This window comes from Tyto alba, unplaced genomic scaffold (assembly GCF_018691265.1).
Source record: "Tyto alba isolate M040663 unplaced genomic scaffold, T.alba_DEE_v4.0 Super-Scaffold_14, whole genome shotgun sequence".
Taxonomy (NCBI): domain Eukaryota; kingdom Metazoa; phylum Chordata; class Aves; order Strigiformes; family Tytonidae; genus Tyto; species Tyto alba.
Genome location: NW_024881276.1, coordinates 13,917,773 through 13,938,188, shown reverse-complemented (window position 1 = coordinate 13,938,188; position 20,416 = coordinate 13,917,773). Strand labels below are relative to the sequence as shown.

Sequence of the window (20,416 nt, the reverse complement as noted above, 5' to 3'; positions counted from 1 at the left end):
ATTTCTGTAATTGTGCTGTACAATTTTGTGTCAGGTCACAGGTGCGGTAGAGATTTCTTATTTTTTAATAAAAAATTCTTTAGTTTTGTAGGATCCTGAATTGGGATTATTTTAAATAATTGAAGGTGTTCTTGGAATGAGGAAAATTTTGCACCTGTCTCTGCTTCGTAGCTGTAATGTAAGTTCTGGCAGCCTGTGCAAGGTGGACAGCCTGATTGTCTCAGTAGAGACCTCAGTGAGAGATATTAAGGGCAAAGATAAGGAATTAATTGTAAGTAGATACTCAGTTATGGAATGACTACAACAAGTTTTATTGGTACAAATGTCATAATTACTGGAGTACTATAAAAAACTAGATTTTTCTGTCTTACCGGTTTTATGGCACGAAAAGAAAAATAATCAGGTAGGAAAGAACATAGTTGGGGATTTAGTGTTGACACTGGGGTGGGGAAAGATGATGACACACAAGTTATCGGAATTAAAAGAGGATATTTTGCTGTCTTTTTTGATGCAAAGTTGCAAGCTTTTGACTCTAAACACCTACATTCTGGTGCCAAATAAAGCTACATTTGTTTTATTTAGAGGATCGATGAGGTTAAATTTCCTGCCAATAAATTGCTTTATCAAAACCACACTTGCAACACATCAGAAAAGGGGCAGAAGGAGGAACAACGAACAAGAGAAAATTAAAAAGTAAATTTTAGAGAACACCACCTAACCCATTTGCAGGGTAATTGTAGACTTACAAAATCTAAACACACATTAGAAGAAATTAAGCTAACTGGCTTTCATTGTCGAAAATGTACAATTACGTTGTATTATAAGTGTATCATTTAATTGTGAAATCATCATTCAAGTGTTTTCAAAATCAGTTAGAACAAAGTATTGTCTGCCAAGCGTGTGACCTTCAATTTCTTGCATTCACCATGCATTTATCTCTATTGAAGAGCTTTCTTTTTATCCCAATGTACACATCCACAGCATGTGTTACTAGACTGTGTCATAGCATTAAATAAATCGGTATGCCAAAAAAAGTCTGGCTGCGTGATTAGATTTGATGTATTCACTGTGGCATCTCCCACGGGAGAAGACTGTGAGTGTGAATTCAGCCATCATCATCAACCTTAGTACATTTATGCTACTGTTCACTTGTGCAAATAATTATCTTTGTTTCTTTTTAGAGCTCGTTATGTTCTGTGCAAATAATTTCCTTGAGCTCATCTGTTATCAGCCACTTTTTAGGTGAACAGTGCTGTTTTGATAAACTGCAAGCATTCAGTTTCTCATTCTGATTTTTATAAATAACCCAAAAGAAATTAGCACTGAAAATTATTCTTCCATTATTGTTGGTCAGTTTATTTTAGCAGTTTAATGTCATGACACTGGATTAAGCTTCTTTGAAAGTACTCATTTTATATGTTGTCTCTGCCTTTTTCTAGGCCTGTCAGCTTAAATGTCAGGCATTTAATTAGATGCTCTGAAAAATCAGTGCAGTGTAACATTACCTGGTGGTTTCCTAAAACATCTAAACTGTGTTTAAATGTGTGTGTTTTGACTCATCTACGTCTTCTCAGTTTTTTAGTTGCATTTATTCTATTTCAGTTATTCATAAAATTATGTGCAGAAGAGGTATCTATTTTTCTCTGAACTATTAGGTTATTAAAAAGAAATAGCATGCAGATTTCTGTATTTGTTGGGTTTTTTTGGCAACTTCCGTAATTTTTGATAGACTTAAGTTGTCATGAGGGTCATCATACACTGAATATGTTGTATTTTTCAAGGCATGCAGATTAGTAGGGACTTTGATGCAGGTTTTAAGTTGGTTACAGTTTCAAGAATTCAGTTATCTGTATTTCTTAAAAAAAAAAAATAAGCATAAAGGATCACACCTATCTGTCCATCCTTCTTTCTTCTCGCCAATAATTAGCTGTTAAAGCCATTAGGCAATTTCAGACAAATTTGACAGAAGTTACACAGTAAAGGGTGCTATATTCCTGCAAAGATGGTAAAAACAGGTGATGCCACAGAATGAAGTGAAAGCTCATCTCATATTACATACCATAAAATTCATCACTCTCAGGAGGGGTTTCATTATAAATGCTCTGACCTCCAAGGACACTTCAATAGGAATTTACATCGTGATAGACAGAAGAGAATCTGGTGTCCAGGCACAGCCCTGTAAGAAATGAGGCTTTTTAGTGCCCCATAGAGTTTTGTTCCCAAGTCACTTGTTTGAAGAATTTGTTACCAGAAAAATAAGATTCTGTGGGCCAGATTTCTAGCTCTGCCCATACATAGGAATGAGAACAGAAACTTGCTGTGCAAAGTGCTGCAAATTCAGGTACAAGAACCAGCAGCATTCGTATTGCATTCCCAGAGTTGTATATGGAGGCATAAGGACTAAAATAATGAACAAATTTTGCCTTTGAACCAATCAAGCAGCTTTTTTGCACTGTGATGGAAGACCCAAACAAGCCACATAATAGAGGTTTGTCATTTTGAACAAATAAAACCCATGGTTTTTTAAAACATTTAAAATCAATTTCTGCTGGTTTTGTGTAGTGTTTAAAAAGTATCTGGGCACTGATGTTCAATCACAAACTCTAAGATGTGCCAGTGTTGGACTTTGTTCTGAATCAAGTCAGTCTTTTCCAGATGGTTGAAGGATCAACAGAAGTACTCCAAGAAATGTCATTTTTGAAGTATTTGTATTGTCTTAAAAAATAGTCTTTTGGGCCAGTGTCTCAAATGAATTCAGGTAACAGTCAAAAGAAAACACCATGCCCGTAGAGTGTGAGTTTATGTACAAGTGCCTGTGGGTGGCTGAACTGATTGCGCCAAGAGAAGCATCAGCCGAGTCCCCACCGTCCTTCCCCCGGTGCTTGCCCCACACACTCCCGCATGGGACTTCCCTGATCTAGGACAGAGGCACTCTTGTCATGGCTGTGAAAATTGCGGAGGGTTGGCTTAAATACCTCTCTCAACTCCTTTCTCTCTGGGCCGTGAAGGTCACAAAAGAGGGTGGGAGATAGTGGTACAGACTGGAGTCTCCCTCCATCCTGTTTAGCTTTGCTACACGTTGCTGCCAAAGTTTAGATGAACTTTGACAGGAAATACTGAATACAGGACCTGATCTCTGCTAAGCAGTACTTACTGCAATGCTTAGTGACACAATGTGTTTTAATTGCCTTTTTTTTATTTTTATATTGGCACGAGTGTGCCATGGATCCTGGATTCAGCATATGTGTTCATCTTTGCATATCATTTAAGCACTTTGCATACAACTTAGTCACTTGGTACAGGTAGCTTTCACTTCTGTTTTATCCTTTAGTTTTACAGATTTTTGTGAATCTTCATAAAAGCTCCAAATTCCTACCATGAAAAAAAACCCCACAACTTCCTCTTTTTGAGACTTGAAAAATCAGTGGATGTACAATGCATTCATCTCTCTTGTGCAGAGAAGTGTTGGTTTGGCAAAATATTTATTCTGCAGGTTAACAGCTCTACATGTAATATGATTTGTGTTCTGAATTTGCATAAACAAGACAATTTATAGAGGAAACTTGGTGAATATTCCTCGAGAAATTACAGATTAAATGAAGATTTATCTTTTGCAGTGGTAAAAAGGTAGACTTAATCTTTCTAAGGCTTTTAAAGTACAGAAGATCCACCTAAATACTATTTCAGAACATAGATTCATGTAACTCTTTAAAGGGATATAGAAATGATCAACCTTATTTGTGTCAGTCCCTTGCCCTTGAAAAAATACTTCTCCAAGTACTAACTTAGTAGACCTGAAGTCATCTGTTTCAGTGTACAGTGGCTAATATTAAATAGTCGGATCAAGAAAAATAATTATAAATGATCATACAAAGATGCATTCATTACATACAAAAGAATGTATGCGAATATAATGATTTTGTTCTTTTTATCTGGGATAGTGAGGTTGCTAGCGCTTGGTCAAGTCTCAGCCATGTCTTGAAGGTGGAGTTGCATGCACCAAAAGCTTCATGCTTGGTGTTCCTTGAGAGTCAGAAGCTCAGCTAAAGAACAGGTAGAAAACTAGACAGGAGTTGCAACAAGGACATGTTAGGCTCTTGTGATAGGAGACCTAGAAGGATTAGATTCTCAGACAAGATCAGATAACTGCATGTTAGAGGGAAAAGTTCATGTTCTGGATTTAAATGGGCAAATATTTGAATCCCACCACTAAATTATATGATTTATTAAGAATTATATCTAGAGGCCAAGACTGAGGCATTCAAAAGCAGGAGCCGTATGGAATAATCTTTGATAAACTAACCAGAAACGTATTTGAAACTGTAGGTCTATATGTAACACTGTTAACATGAAGTACATTGGCATAGTGCACATACTAAAACGCAAGAAAAAAGGTTAAAGGTGGACATCTAGCTGTAAAAGGTTTTCTTCCCAATGAGGATTTACTGTGCATGTTCCTAGAATAAATTGTTTTGGTTTTGATAATCAGTGGATGATGTTCTTCTCCCTTAAATAAATCCATGGAAAATGTTACCAGTGTGAAGCACAGTAAAAGCAATGTTTTAACTCTTGCTCCTAATCATAGTCAGGTTCACGGAGGAGGAGGTTTACTTGATCGTGTCCACTCTGGATTAATCAGTTTTGCTTCTTTTTTGAAGCTTTTGCCAAATCGCAGGGAAAATGTGCTTTCTACATCTGGTAGCTGCTTCTGTGTGGAATAATATACTATTTCAGTGGTGCACCAGGTAGGGGCAGAGCAAAGTAAAAGTTATTTAGGTTAGTTCTTGATGGGTGTATACCAAGTTAGTAAGTCGTCAGTGCTTTTTTTTTTTTTTTTTTTTTTTTAATAGAAAGATATATAAATGAAAAATGGCAAATGGATTTTTCTTTTTTGCTCACCACAAAAACCAGAAGAGAAAGCCTTCTCTAAATCTTCAGGCATCACTGACTTAATGGAAGACAGGGTATAGTGACATATGAAGGTAATGTAAAAAGTTAACGGTACTGTTTAAGACAAAAAATGTAGGCAAGTGGTGGACGTAAAGGGCATGGTGGCAATACTTTGCATTTCTGTAAGCATTGTTAGAAGCCAAATATGTTATCTTGATTCTCTAAATACACCTTTCCTGCAGCTCGGAGCAAATATCGAAGCAGATATCTCTATTCCAGTTTCTATTAAATTAGACTTGAAATTGAAAAAATGTTAATAAAAGGACTCTGCAGAACTATCCCTGTAGGTATGAGTGCAGTGGATTGTTTAAGGTCAGTGCTATGCTGTGCCTCCAAAATGCTCATTCACCAAACCTCTGTCTTCCCACTGTGAGCCCTTTATTTGTGACGGATCTGTGTTGTCATTTTTACTCAAGGCTCCAGAAGAATGCTTGCTGGCTGAAATTGGTTTAGAAGCAAGTTGTAGTTTTGCCAGGTCATGCTTTTGTACTTTGTTACTTTGACAGATAGGTTAATTAAGAGTTTGATTATAGGTCTTCTTTTCAGTTCTACCAATTGGCCCATCTGCAGGCATCTTGCTTTTCTTTGAGGCCGATGGCTGGCTGCTTTGCCCTCCAGCCCTGCAGGCAGAGAGCACACAGGAAGGCAGGGTGCTGGGGCTTCCCCCGAAATGCTGTCCTGTGACCCCCGAGTTACCTGAAATATATTTGCAGCTGCTCTGTACCAGTGCTGTGGAAGTTTTTTTGGATAAAAGGAGCTCTGGCAGCAGAATAACGGACTAAAGCAGCGCGCTTCAGTGCCCTGAGCCAGCCAGCTTGACACATGCTCCAGGCTACTGCCATGGTGGGGAAAATCATCCCAGCTTTCCTCTTCGCTGTGAAGCAGAATTTTAACAAGGGGCCCTGGGCTGCTAACGCTGTGGGTGGCAGGGAAGCCTGGCCTGCACTGGAGGCAGCACGGCTGCCCGCTGCCGAGGGGAGCAGTGCTTGGGTCGCAAGGCCAGTGACCCTGAAGAGCCTGAGTGGGAAGAGAGAAGCTCTGCCCAGTACATTCTACCTTCTCCAAGTGCTCATGTCAGGTAAGCTGTCTGTTTTCTCCAAGACGACTGTCTTTGCAAATATGGGCTCCTGCACCCCTTGGTTTTCAGTTACAGCATCAGAAGTTGCTGCAAGGGTTTGAGTAAGTGTTCAGTGTTTTCAGCGGGGAAAAAAAAATGAGAGTAAAATGAGTGGAATGGTGCACCTCAGCTGCAGGTCATCTCCTTGCCCACATGGGGGCTGTGCAGGACTGCAGTGGCTGTGAAGACTTCCGTGAAAGCTCTTGCTACCTGGATCTGAATCTGTGCTCTCCCTTCACTCTTGATGTCTTCACGCACTTCAGCTGCCATCTGAGAGTGCAACACAGCAGTGAAGATTGTAAAACCAACAAAGCGTAAGATCCCTATTTAGTGCTATACACCAGCAAAGCCAATTAACTTGAATAGGAAGTGGGTTTTAATGTGCATTTGGGGATTACAAGCTAGCTGGAGGTGGGAGAAATGGATATTTACAATTTCCATCTCATTTGCTGATGCTAAAAATACCTGAATCTCTGGGTGAAATTTCATTTTTCGCTGAGATCTGGTTACCTAATACTTAATAACAAATATATAACATCAGCAGATGCTGATACATAAATGTGTATTGTAAGTCCAGAAACTCTTTTAATGAGAAATTGAAGCGTGCTAGACAGCACCGTAGAAGCAGAGCTTTTGTTTCTAGTTTGTTTTGGTGATGAAAGTTGTTGGAAAGAAATGTAATTTCTTTCATTTTGTTGTGCGTGTTCCTAAAAAAGAGGTTGTTCAGGTTGAACTGAGATGGAGCAACAAATGTGTATGATCCTAAAATATTTCTCTTAGTTTGGGCAAAATAACTATGACTTAAGGCTTACTGTCTTACAGTGAGGCTTTTTCTTGCAAAGGTCATATGGTGACGTGAACTAAGCAAGCAGTGTTTACAGTATTTATAGATACTCTGCTTCCAACAAATGTTTTCCATGTATTATGATAGTACGTGAGTGATAGGACCTAGTTTCATACTTGGGTGGGGCATGGAAGGGCTTCTTGATCCTAACAAGGTACTTGCATCTTTTCTGTTTTAACAAAGTAGTTTCTGCTGAAGTCAGTGGAAACTAGCCTGTGCAAGTTAGTAAATACATAAATCCTAAATACATGTTGGGACAATTGCTAATTCAGGAGATATGCAGAGAGTTAATGAAAGAAAAAAAAAATTCTGTAGTGGAAAAAAAAAAGTTGTTTTGTTTGTAATGTTTATAGCTTTGGGGTTTGAGGGTTTGCTTGTTGTTTTAATATGTAATTTCCAGATAGTGCCAGCAGTTATTCCTTGGTGAACCCTACTTCCACTTAGTTTCAAACTGAAGCAGTATTTCTTTTTGTCTATTCTTTTTTATCCATTCCAGAATGCATAGTCTTTCCTTCCAGAAAATTGCTGAATTAATTCCTGCCCCTCCATCCCTGCACAGAATTTTAAAATTATTTACTTGCTCAGGGGGCAGGTTTGAAAAGGATGGCTTTCCTTGGACCTGTGTGTGTACGATGAATCAGTTCTCAAGCTAGTGTCATGAATGCATGAATTCCTTTTGATTATGCTCTTCTCTTGTTTCACACCTCATTGTAAATCTTGTGTAGTTAGGTATCTTAAGGGGGAAAGAGCTATGTTGTTATTTTTGGTTAATATTCTTGAGGACTTTTTCTGATAGTATAATTAAAGTTGTAACCGGATCAATTTTAAAAATCATAATTTTCCTACATTTTAAGTACATCTTCAAATTTGATTACCTGTCTTTTGCACTGCGAATTTCTATGCTTACTAGAAAAATTATTTTTTTTTAAAGCAAGTTGTGGGGAAAACAAAACAAAACCTCCAAAACCCTCTCAACCCCTGAGGAAAAAAAACAACAAAAAAACCCCCAAACCAAATAAACAAAAACAAAAATCCAAAACAAACAAAAAAACAACAGCAAACCAAAACAAACCAGACCTGAGGCACCCAAAAAGCCCTGCTTACGCAATTCTAAAAAATGTCTTAAAAATCATTCATAGCTGTGATTCTGATGTTTGCAGTGTCCTTTTTGTAATTAAACAGCTCTGGAGATTGTCGATAAACTTAGATGGCACTGCAGATGTGTAACTCAAGTCAGTTGCAGTTAGGAAAATTACTAGACATTTTGGTAACAACAATTATAAATGAGATTCTTCAGGCCTCTCTTTTTTGCGACTTTTTTCATCTGATTTCAGAATCTTCAATTAACTCTTGGGTTTTTTTTGTAGAAATATCTTGATGCTAAATTGTGCTTCTGCTGATACTCTGCAAAAGATAAAATTCTTGAGACTTGCATGAGAGCAGGGGTGGCATGTCTACCTCGTTGGGTCCCTACCTGCCACATCGCTTTGGAGCCAGCAGTAGAGCTATGCCTACTTTGATTGATGGCTACTAGAGCAGTAACTACTTTGAAGCTAGCATTCAAGCACTCAAGAGATGCTAGTTTAAGACTCCGAACATCGTGTTTGCATGTATGAACATTTTACTTTGTATTAAAATTTTATATGAGGCTATTAATAATTACCCGTTGGTCTTCTAGCAGAGGAGTAATCCCATTGTTAACTAATTGCTGGATGAAAGATGCATACTAAGCAAAAGGAGGTCTTCTTTTTTGTCTCCTTTCTCCCTCCCCCCTTGTGAATCTCAAGAGTCTTGGAAAGTTAATAGCGTAAAGAATGGGAGTATCATGTACTCTGGTGGAGTGGGATGGAGAGGCAGGTCTCTCCTTTATCCCAGTTTACCATCTGTAAGTGTCTTAGGACAGGCTTTATTCTGCAGCATGTAAAAGCTGATATACATGTTCACCATTTAATAGTTAGCAGATGCATGTTTGCATGTATGCTATGAAATTTTCCAAGAAATGAAACTACTTCTAAAAGTGCACGAGAAGAGTTTTTCATTTAAGCTTCATGTGAAGTTATTGAAGGTGTTTTCAAGTTAGCTGCAGCCATACAATAAATGCAAAAATGTTTATGGAATTTGTGTGTTCAAATATATCAGCGTCTGCTTTAAAATTTACTATTCATGAATAGTAAAAGATTACAGAAAACAAGATTAAGATTAAAATTTTTATATCTACTTGAATAAAAGTTCTCTTCAAGCATAATATGCATTCACATATATACAGACTTTTTAGAGGCAAATTTTTTTGATTGTTGTAAGGTTGAAAAGATTAATTGGGATCTGTTACTGACAAAGGTAGGAATACAGAGTTTTAAAAATAACTGCTGAATTTAGAAATTATATATTTAACTTTCTGTCTGAATAAATGAGTGTGATGCAGGGTATATTCTGAAGAAACTGAAGTTTTTTTAAAAAAAAAACACAGCCAAACAAACTATGGTTAAGTTATGGCTGAATCAGTACCATTCGCCTCCTTTTTTGAGCAATTTTCATAATTATCTGCAGTAGGAAGCTGAAGGTGCAGGCTAGAAGGGGAGGAAGATCCAACCTACAGATTCCACATGGGTCTGGTGTAGTTTGAAAAACGCAGCTATAAATGTTCTTGTGTGTTAAATCTGGGAGAAAGACACTGGCAAGCTCTGGTTAAGCCCCTGAACTCCTTTCTGCCTGAGAGATTACAAAAGCACATGAATAAAACAACAACAAAGAACACATATCAACAATAGTGCTGCTGCTTTGTATGTGCTTACCCTGTGATGGGCTGTCTAACAGGGACCTGTTTAGTAAGCTAAATTATTAATCTAGTATTATTATTTATCTAGTGTTTTCTTAACTAAAACCATTCCGCTAATGTATCTTACCAGTTCTCTGCTTGATTTTGAGACGCATCTGCTGTGTCTGCCTGATGGAGTCTCCGTGGGGCATCAATAGGGCTGCGCATGCTGTTTATACATAAAGCACGCAATCCCGTGGAGCTGAACAGGTGTCTGTGGGCTCATGCAGAACTGAAAAGATCTACCTTTTATATTTTAGCAAGTTTTTCATCCCCATGCAGTAATTAAGATATTTTTGTTACTCTACGTGATCAACAAATGACCTATATCTACTTGTGTATAATTTTAAAGCTATTTGGCCGGCATTTTGGAGTGGTTTCAACTTAAACATACCAGTAGGATGTATTTTGCTACTGTAATCTTTGTGTAAGTATGGTATACAGATGAAGTCCTTGATTCTAATGAATAATTTGAAAATTCAGTGTGGGGATCAGGAAGATAATGCAGCTACCTAGTGACACTTTGCATCCTAGCAGTTTAACCAGTGTGAAGGTCCCTGACAGCTTCTCTGTCCTGTCTGCTGGGCCACCTCTCAGACAATTAGCCTGGGGTATCTGAAATGTCACCATGTTTGGCAACTGAGTCTGCCTTTAATGATTTCATCTACTTAACGTCTTTATAACAATAGATAGCCATCCTGGTATTTTAATTAGACATAATGCACAATGTCACTTTTTTCTGGCTATTTTTGAAATCTAGCCTGGCAAACATAAAAATTAAGTAGCTGAAACTGGAAAAATTCTGATTCTTTATATTTAAAGTTTTGAGTGCAATAAAATAAATAGGTTTTTTTAATTAAAGAAAGCTTTTAAAAAGACAATTATCAAAAAAGAGGACAGTCCACTAAATCTTACTGAACATACCTGCAAAGCTCTTGTGTTGCTTGTGTGTTGACTTCACCTGAAAGCCTCTCAGTGATATACCATAATTAAAATTTAGAAAAAGTACCTTTTGCCAATAGAAGGTGTCATCCAGGTACAGTCACATGCAGTTTTATAACTTTTTCCCCCTCAGAGTATAGTCAGTAACTGAAAATTTGAACATAACATTTTTTCATTCAGTAGTACCCAGAGGGAAATGGTGGCAGGTAGAAAAGTCTGTTCTTTATTGTCTCAAAGAACAGTCTTGAAAGAGAAAAAGCAGGTTTTTAGGGAGCAAACCCATGATTTTTACAGTTTGAGATTATATTATTTGAAACAACAAAGTTTGCCAGCAGAATGGTGGGTGTAAGTGCAGTGGTATCTTGGGCTGGGCTGCTGTATAGGCCACCTCGCCACATCCCTGGCAAGGCCACCCACTGGCAGAACTGCACCCAAACCGTTAGTTTCACCAACACAGCAACGTCAATGTAGATGACATATACTGTGCCAAAGGTCTAAAAATGTTGGAAGGTGTCGTGTAGAATGGATGAAGGTCTAAATGTGTTGAACGTGGTCATGTAGAACGACCAAAGGTCTAGGTATGTTGCACACTGTTACACAGAGCTGCCTTCAGATCCCCAGCTGTCTTTCCTTCCTGTGTTGGGATGCCTGCTATCAAGGGCTTCGATACCTGCTATATATAAATACATTGTGAAACCAAAGAGTGTGGGATATTACAGAGGACAGAAGTGTATGTGCATTCAACAACAAAGTAGGGCGAAAAAAAAATTAAGGGAGGCCTTGCTTGCTGGCAGTTACTCAGGTGCAAATTTCAGGAGAGGTGTCCAAGCAGCTGGTTGGTCCTTCTGAAATGTACTCACAGCTGGACTTCAGTAACCTGATTGTCCTGCTTGAGTACTTGTTTGCTCAACCAGAAACAGGCTATGGATTTCAAAGAACAGAGCTTGCCTTGTGTCTTATTGGGACAGGACAACCTTCCTCTTTGTCTTGAGCAACCACCAAGAGGCTCATACAAGCGGTATGTGGAGCAGAGCAGAGTGTGTGTGGACATGTTCTGGCAATGTTTCATCAGTCTGAATAGGTTTACCTTGCCCATCAAATAGGGTTGAAGCAGCGAATATCATATCAGTTTTTACTTCTGTGAATGTTTATTTCAAAGTAACATTAAAGTATTGAAAGATTCCTGCAGCATTAGCTGTCATATTACTGCTGCAGAACTGCTGTTGACATTTTAACCGGTGTTAAATTATGGTCTTTTTCTTTAGAAAAGCTTGTTGTAACAGAGTCCCAGAGGTGCAGCTGGCCCTCTTCAGTTGAAAAATGAGGCATAATCTCAAGGAATTAGCCCAGTGGTTAGATGCGTGCTTCTGAGTGTGGGGACTCTTTGGGAAAGGGGCTTTTGGGGAGGGCTGGGAGATGAAGTAGAAGTAGCAGTAATTTGTGTGTGTGTGTGCTGCCTTACAGTAAATTACTTGGACACTTCTGTTACTCTTCTGCAAGTCTAGGAGTAAAGGGTTATTAGAGAATTTTCTGCTAGTGTCTCTTTGTATTCATTACTCTGGTTGGCAGCAGGCACAACCAGCCTGCGTTTACATCCTGACTCTTAAACATGTTGTTTGACGCTACATGCATTTCTAACTGAGGGATCAGAGGCTTAGCTGTAAATATGAGAGAGGCTCAGCACAGGGCTGAGTATACAGACTATTAACCTGAGGTGATTTATCACAGTGAAAGCTTTTTTGCTGTGGCATTTTCTTTTTCGTTCAAACTGTGTTCTGCCCTCTGCTGGTAGTTTGTGCCATGAAATGGAGATGGCATTGCGTTGTCCTCATGGTAGAGTTGCCTGTGCTCATTTGCTGTTTGCAATCTGCTTTACCAGAGTTTGAATTCCTGTCATTAATGAAATTTCTCGCCACAGGTAACTGCTGTGCCCATTACATTTCTAATGTATATTATATGAAGATCTGTAGTAAATATGCTAATTTTGGCTTTAGAAAATCATCCCAAGATACAAGTTATTACCCAGGGAATAGTTACTTTGTCCTTCAAAACTATATTTACTCTCTGAAGGCAAGCAAATTTCTGATTTTTGGCAGGCATGCTGATTTGTAAAGTCAAGTACTTGAGTTAAGCAATGCTAGTGTTGAGGACACCCATGCTATTTTAATGCTACCCTTGCTGTGTACATGTGCATTTGATGCCTGTACTTATTAGATTGCATACTATTTTCCTCCACACAATTTTTTGCACATTGGTGTGTTGCACATGTAATGAGCAGCAATTCCATGTATTTGTTGTTTCACCTGTGACATAGCTAAATCTGGAGTGCTGTTATCAAAGACAGACTTCAGATTATAGTTCTGCCCACTTTCCAGTTTCAAAAATAAATGAAGCAAGAAGCACTAATCACTTTGAACTTGACTCACCTCTTGGAGTTTCATCCTATGCACTGAATAAGTGAAAGGACCTAAAAGGAAAGCATACGCAATATATGTGTAAAAGGAGGCAAAATAAGGATTGTACAGACTGTTTCAATTCAGATACATCCTCATTTCCTAAGTATCTGGCATTACAGCTTTGATCTTTATTTAATATTACCTGAGTGGGGTTGAAACAGCCAAACTCTTGAGAAGGCCAACCTGAAAATTTGTGCATTCAGCTTTGGATATCTGTGGCAGTAGAGAGCAAGGCCAGAGCTTTTAGACCCACTTCTGCCAGTTGCATTCATGAACCAATCAAAGTAGAAATAAGTTTGCAGAAAATTTTTATTGACAAGCGTAATGAGCTGTTGTTTTGCCAGTGGGTTTCATAGTTAGTTGGTGAAAGCAGGAGAGTGATAAGAGTCAGTGTGGGAATTTGTGAACATAATCCATGGATGTGGACTATCTTGCTCTTCCTCTCCCCATCCCTCCAATTTATCCCCATCATGGTTTCCATACTTCAGGTTCCACCTCTCCATCTGAGTTACATCCCTTGCCACCAAAGACCCTAGCTCCTGCCTCTGCTTGCCTCTTTCCCCTTCTCCAGCCTCCACTTGCTCCCAAGCTCAGTTCTCCTTTGGGCTCTTGATCCGGTCTTGAATTCACCTCCTCTGCTGCTTCAAGGAGAAATTGTAGCATTTGTGCTGTTTTGGCTTTCAGATCACTGAAAAACTTTCCATTGGAGGTGTAACTTAACTATGCTGACAACAGGATTCCATTTCTTGGCTACTTACTGCAGGCCCCTTCAAAGTAGTTGCGGACCTTTGCTGTGGCTGCTTTACTGAGCTGCCTTCTCACAGCTTGTCAAATCTGACAATAAATGGCAGTTAAGTGAACAAACAAGTGGACTAGTATGGAAGTAGGATGAGTCTTTGGTAATAAATAGATATATATTTGACCCACAAGTTTGAGTTGTAATTAACCAGCTGGGAACTATAATCGCAATTTTCCAGAGGCCTGGCTGCCGTCAGCTAGTCACCGTCTGCGTGTGCAGAGAAGGATTAGAGATGGTGTTTGAAGTTACTGCTTAGGGAAAAAGCAAGCTGTTATTCTGATGGGGGACAGCTGAGACTTGTATTTTTTCACCAGTCACAAGGGACCACCGAGGCTGGTTTTCAGCCTTCCTACAGAACTGTGCATTTTACTGAAGGGCGCTTGCTAGGCAAAATCTTTTCTCCCACAGACACGATGCCTTCGGAGAGAAGCCTGCAAGTGTGGCTTTTCAGGAAGAGAGTTCAAGTTACAGTCTAAGTAACTTTTCCACTCGTATTTATCTGATAAAATTAACTGCACTTCTTAAAGCAAAAGAGAAGGGGACCTAATTATAATTCATTAACTCAGTAGGGAGCCCAAATAACGATTGCAAAGGAGGTAAACTGTGCTGTGAGACACTGTGCCTGTTTGCACTGCAGCCTTGCTAAGACCCCAGGAGATCCTGAAAACAAAGAGAGAAAGGAGGGAACTGGAGACCCTGGCGGCTGTTTTAAAAGGATACCATCCTCTAGCTGGTCTGTCAGGTGGCTAGCTGGTGACCTTACCGGTGGTAGTGCAGAAGGTCCATCTGGCTGCTCCTTGTAGGGCACACAGGCAGGTGACCCTGAGGCATCTCTTGTGTCGCGCTCTGCCAGCCTGCCTGCCTTCTTAAATTCGGCTTTTCAGTGGCTCATGTTGTGCAAAGAACTGGGGTGTCTGGATCCAGGTACAAAACATCCTTAGGCAGCCTCCTCCCAAACAAATAACCTGCTTTTAGATAGTAACTCGAGGAGGAAACAAAATGTTTCCTACCTGGGAAAGAGGGCAGGAGGGCTTCTGCCTCTGTAGCCTCATCCAGCGCTAATTGCTGGTTGTTGAAATGAGCTGGTGCCAGTGGTTTCCTGTGGGCAAGGAAGCTGTGGGGCTGTCTTAAGCCATAAATACAAAGTCTGGGACTCCACATAGCATTAGACTATAAGAGAATTCATACCACTTTTACTGCTTTTCTGATCTACCTATTTATTTTTTAGCCCAAAACTTTAAAATGAGGTTATTAACAAAGATGAATACATGTTAATTGCATCCTTATGGTTTTTCCCAAGAAAGTTTTAAGTTTTAAAACAAGCCCTAGCAGCATGCTTGTTTGCTCTGAGAAGAGGAGTCGGGCATTTACACAGAGGAACTGTGCTTGGAGTTCAGCAGTAGGTAGGAGATTCTGCTCAAGATGTATCCAAATCCCAGCCTGTTAACATGTTAAGCATCCGAGTGCAAAATTGTTTTGTTGTTGGAGTTGTTAAATGCAGTAGATATGATTTATTTTTGGTGGATTTTTTTGATGCTTCTTTAGTTTTACTAACACTTTTTTAACACTTTTTTTTTCTTCTCTCTGACTTTAGCCATTGATGGATTTCTAAAAACCGATGAAAGACAAAGACTGGCAAAGGAAAGAAGAGAAGAAAGGGAGAAATACCTTGGTAAGATGGCAGGAGGTGAATGTATTATTTATATATATGTGTTAATAGGCTTAAGTTACTAACATGACATTTTTTCTGTTATGAATTCTAAACATTATGGTTCAGTCTGTCCCTAGTCTTTATTGCTTATATTATTTTAAAATTAAATTGTAAAAAATAAATTAATCTGTGTCGTCTTTGATTTCCATTCAAGTATTTAATATACTGTAGTTACAAGTTGACTTTCTTCTTTGATTTATGTACTTTTGAATATAGGTTTATGTGCAAGATATTGACCATGAGGATTCTGCTTTGTAGAAATACCAAATAAGCCTTCAGTAATACTCAGGATAGTATGTAGGATGATTTCATGAAACAGTCTAAATTTTAGTCTGTTAAGATTTAGCCATATTAAGAGAGATCATGGAGTTGTTAAGTATGGCATAAAGCACATACTTTTCCATAAATTTTAAAATGGTTAATCTTTCAAGAGAATGAGAAAAATTATTAATTTCCCGAATAACATAAGTATTGATTTCAGAGTTTTAAAAATAGTCAGTTGTTTTTAATCTACTAATACCTCCAGGGAAATGTTGAGGAAATGGGAGGTGGGATTAAAAATATGTATGTATGTATGTGTATATATATATATATGGGTATGTGTGTATACACAGTTAATTTCTTACATATATATACATATATATGAAATTAACTGTTTAACATAGTTTTGGACTTTCTATATATACGTATATATATTAAAAAAAAAAAAAGGTTGAACAGTGTTTCTCATTGTAATAATAAGAAAGGCCAGTAGCACTGTTCCTTAAGATTACTTGCTAATACCGATCAGAAGGAATTTCCAATGTTTTATGATTTTGTAAAGTTTAAGATAGGCATATACTTTGAGGAAATGTTAGCTAAAACAGTATGGACACCTGTGAAAAGAATCATAGGAAAATACTGGTTTTCTTGCAATAAATAAACTGTTGACCATTTCCGGACAAAACCTGAGGCTTGAGACCAGTGACATGACGTTTTTTAGTACTGTGGGCTTGGTGAGCAGAATTCCTTTTGGTGTAGTTCCTGTGAAAATCTGCTGGTGTATAGTACGTAATCTCCCCAGAGGCTCTGTCTATGAGGCATGCACCAGCCTGAGTTGTAGCTTACATCTTTTCTAGGTATGCTCAGTCCATTCTGTCCTCTTGATTATCCCTTCTTTGCTGGTTCCTGAGAAAGTGACATGAGTAGATTGGAAAGGACTTGAATTAAAAAGCAGAAGAGGAGATGAGAAGGACACTGAAAGGAGTCTGGGATTAGTTGGCCCTGGGGATTTGGAAGGTGTTGTCTGCAGTTCTTGTCTCCAGATATCATATGTGCTTTCTGGAAACATACTTTTTTAGGGTTTTCTCTGTTTCTAGAATGGGGAGCTCTGGGTTTTGGTCACAGTTTTTCTGTGTCAAATTTCTTCTAGAAGTTTGGAAAAAAAGCAGGGAGTTCCCCAGAAGGGCAGATGATTATTCAGCCAGCAGGTACTTTGCAGCACTATGGAATAACCTATTTAACAAAGCCAAAACTCGTTAGTCAGTGGCTTAGTATCCCGAAATTAAGGAACAAGAATTGTATGTACGTCCATGATGACAGAATGATTTGCTTCTCTGTCCAGAATCAGTCCCAGGTTCCACCTACTTACTCAGAAGGTAATCTTAGCACAATCTCTGGACACCTCACTTTATTTTTACCTTTTACCAACTCCAGCATGCTGTTTTCACCTGCTCTACTTGATGTGGCTAGTAGTTATTAACAATTAGTGACTGGTCACTTGTTTTCCACTGTATCTGAGATAACTCTTTATCTGTTGACAATTCTGATTCTTCATGCATACAAGTCCAGGCTCGCCTGCAGCAGTGACACCCCTCATACTGTCCTGTCCTGAGGGAGGAAGAACAGTGAATTCTCATAAGGCAAAAGGGGAAGACAGCATCAGCTGTATTTCTAACAAGAGTAAGGTAGAAGGTGTTCTGTAAAGCAGGTTGGATGCAAGGAAGAAGTATTTTAGAAGAAGTGCAACTGTTGAAAAAAGATCTGATGTTTGAGGGACTCCGGCTTTAAATCAAGGGCTTAAGGGTGGAGTGAGACTAAGAGGGACTGAAGGTCACAGCTGTGGTTAAAGAGTGTGGGGGGCAGGAGCTGAGGGGAAAAAGGCTGATCTGAGAAAAGGGAATTGAGTTGGCTGAGCAAGAGCCTAGGACTGATGGGAAGATACAGAGAGTGAGTTAGAAGGGTGAAAATTTGCTGTACAAAGAAACAGGAACTGAAAAAGCAGACTGAGGCTGAATAGGTGAGCAGGATGAAGGACTAGCTCTTATAAAAACAGTGTTAATTCTGGCTTTCTCTAACTTTCCATGTCTTAGCCTGGCAACTGTGAGAATATTCCTCGTTTGGTAGCTGCTCAATGTGTGTTTGTATGTGACATTACAGGCTTGTGTGTGTATAGGCATGCTTACTGAACTCCTGCCTTTTTATGGAATACACTTGCATGAGCAATGTATTCATGTCGCATTAACTTCTGCTCCTTGTTTCTTCTGTGTAAACCTGAAGGAACACTCCTGGACGTAATGTTGCAGTCTGAATTTCTGTAACAACAAGCTAACATCTCAAGAAGAACATTGACTCCAGTTGGAATAAACAACTGGGCAAACCCTCAATAACAAGTATTTCTTTTTTTCATACCAGGAGGCAGAAGTGGGTAACAATGTAGCACCAAATTATGAGCAGAATGGTGTATTTTCAAAGCTTCATAGAAAAATTAGCGTTTGTTTTCATGTATTTATTTTGAAGGCAGCTCCATAATGAGAAGCACAGTTTTAAATAAATTCCAAGGGCTTTTGCTTCAACATGTATAACTGATTCACTTTAAAACCTACTAGGAACATTTGTTATTTCTGAAAAAAGAATTTGGCTTTAAGCTACAGAGGGATTTGAAACATAAACAGAAATGAATTGTCAGCTGTTCTGTACAGTGTTTTTACATAGGTAAGGGTCACAAACTGTCACATTGTGTACAAAGGGCTTCCCTGTTTATTTATTGAGCAAATCACTTAGATTTACTAACCATTCCAGCACTTCTGTGCACTATATTTGTTATCTTAGTGAACTAAACCCCTGTGTTCCTGTCTTACTCTATTGTGTCATGTTATAAAATAATTTTAAAACAGGATAAAATCTGCATAAAATGAAATGCACCTTTTGCTCTGCCTAAGCTGCTAGGGAACAGCAGATACTGGAGAAGGAGCGAAGAGCAAAACTTCAATATGAAAAGCAAATGGAGGAGCGGTGGAGAAGATTAGAGGAACAGAGGCAGAGAGAGGAGCAGAAGAGAGCAGCTGTTGAAGAAAAGCGGAGACAGAAGCTTAAAGAGGAGGAGGTAAGGACTGCTGGGAGATGTATGGCAAAGCAACTTTGTATGGTAGCATTAAACATAGCTGAATATTGACTGCACTAAGCGTTGATTTCTTTTTTTGGTCTAGAGACATGTGGGCATTACTTTTGGAACTGCAACCACGCATCACCACAGCTATAAATACCCTACTACTACTTGTACATAAAAAATATTTTCCAAATCTTTTTTGTCTCTTGATTTTTGTCTGATCTCACAGGATAGTCATCTACTTAGACTCACATATCTGGGATGCTGTCAGACAATAAAGCACCAGCTTTCCAGAAGGTGGCTTTCAAAGATGAGTGTTGCCGTAAAATTGCAAGATTTTTCTTACTATTTTGTTTACTGTCCATGAAAGTGAGCTAATGTTTATGAAATGTTCTGCTTTGCCTCAGTAACATAAAATCAGTTGTTCTTACTTAAAGCAGTGAAGCATCTAAGCTGGTTTAAAATTTTAGCAGAGAACAAAATTAATCATATCTTTTGAAGCATCTTTATACCCTTCCTCTCTCCTATTCTCTCTGCCGAGATAATTTAAGGTTCCTTTTTGCTCTAGTGAGTCCAATTTCTGATGCACATCTCTGAATGCATTGTGCATGTGTGTGTCTCCACGTGACATTCTGTAGAAATCATTAGCACTGCTACTGCACCTGTCACAGAATTAATGATATTTGGAAAAGGGGCCAGTGTTGTTTTTGTTTTTTTTTTTTTTTTTTTAAAAAAAGGCCAAAACAAGATATTTCCCTAGTTCCTAGATAAAAATGCTCTAGAAATCTGCAGTTATTAACCTTACTGCTCCCCAACGCTTTGCACATGTGATGAGAGACGTCTCTGGTGGTGAGAAAAAGGCTTGTTGCTTCTAAGTGTTTGGTCATAATACGAATACCATTTCTAGCTCTGCTCACTGAGCTGGTACTTCAAGCTTAAACTGTCCAAAACCTTTTGGGAACCAAGGCAGGCACAGGCCTGGCTCCTTTAGCTTTCCCTTCCTCCTTTTCCCCAGGTTGAGGAACCTGAGGGAGGGCAACATGGGAAGGAGGACAGTGGATGATGTTTGTTTGGGGATGCATTAGACCTGGTAGGAGGAAAAATCCTCTGGAGCCTCTGAAGAACAGGGGAGCCATCTGTAGAACAGGGGAAGATGAGGGAAGAAGGAAATTGGGAAAGGGAGACACCACCACCTCTCCCGGCTTCCTTTCATGGTTACTTGCCATTCCCTCATTTCTCAGTCTGTTTGAATACTACTAAAGGATTTGCCAAATCCCACTCCCACCCCAGCTCTTCTGATGAGCCCCTTAAAACCCCTTAAGTATAGTAGCAGTGGAGGTCTGAGTAAGGATGGCCATGAAGTTGCAGTGCCCAGGGAGCTGCAAGTTACTCGCCGCTTGTGAGTTATTCTGGAC

General features: G+C 39.0%; 1 protein-coding gene across 9 annotated transcripts in view; it reads left to right on the top strand.

Annotated features, from left to right (window-relative positions):
• The window catches only part of MAP7D2 (MAP7 domain containing 2), an 84,611-nt gene that overhangs the window by 32,090 nt on the left and 32,105 nt on the right, over positions 1-20,416 (top strand). For 7 of the 9 annotated variants that reach the window (XM_042788760.1, XM_042788759.1, XM_042788758.1 and 4 more), the window contains exons 1-3: positions 15,242-15,326; positions 15,518-15,595; positions 18,835-18,998. In XM_042788760.1, coding sequence (XP_042644694.1) covers positions 15,257-15,326; positions 15,518-15,595; positions 18,835-18,998 — 312 coding nt within the window. In that variant the 5' untranslated portion in view covers positions 15,242-15,256. Of the gene's footprint in view, positions 1-6,006; positions 6,029-15,241; positions 15,327-15,517; positions 15,596-18,834; positions 18,999-20,416 lie in introns of those variants that run through there. The other 2 variants (XM_033010066.2, XM_033010061.2) reach the window with 2 other exon arrangements.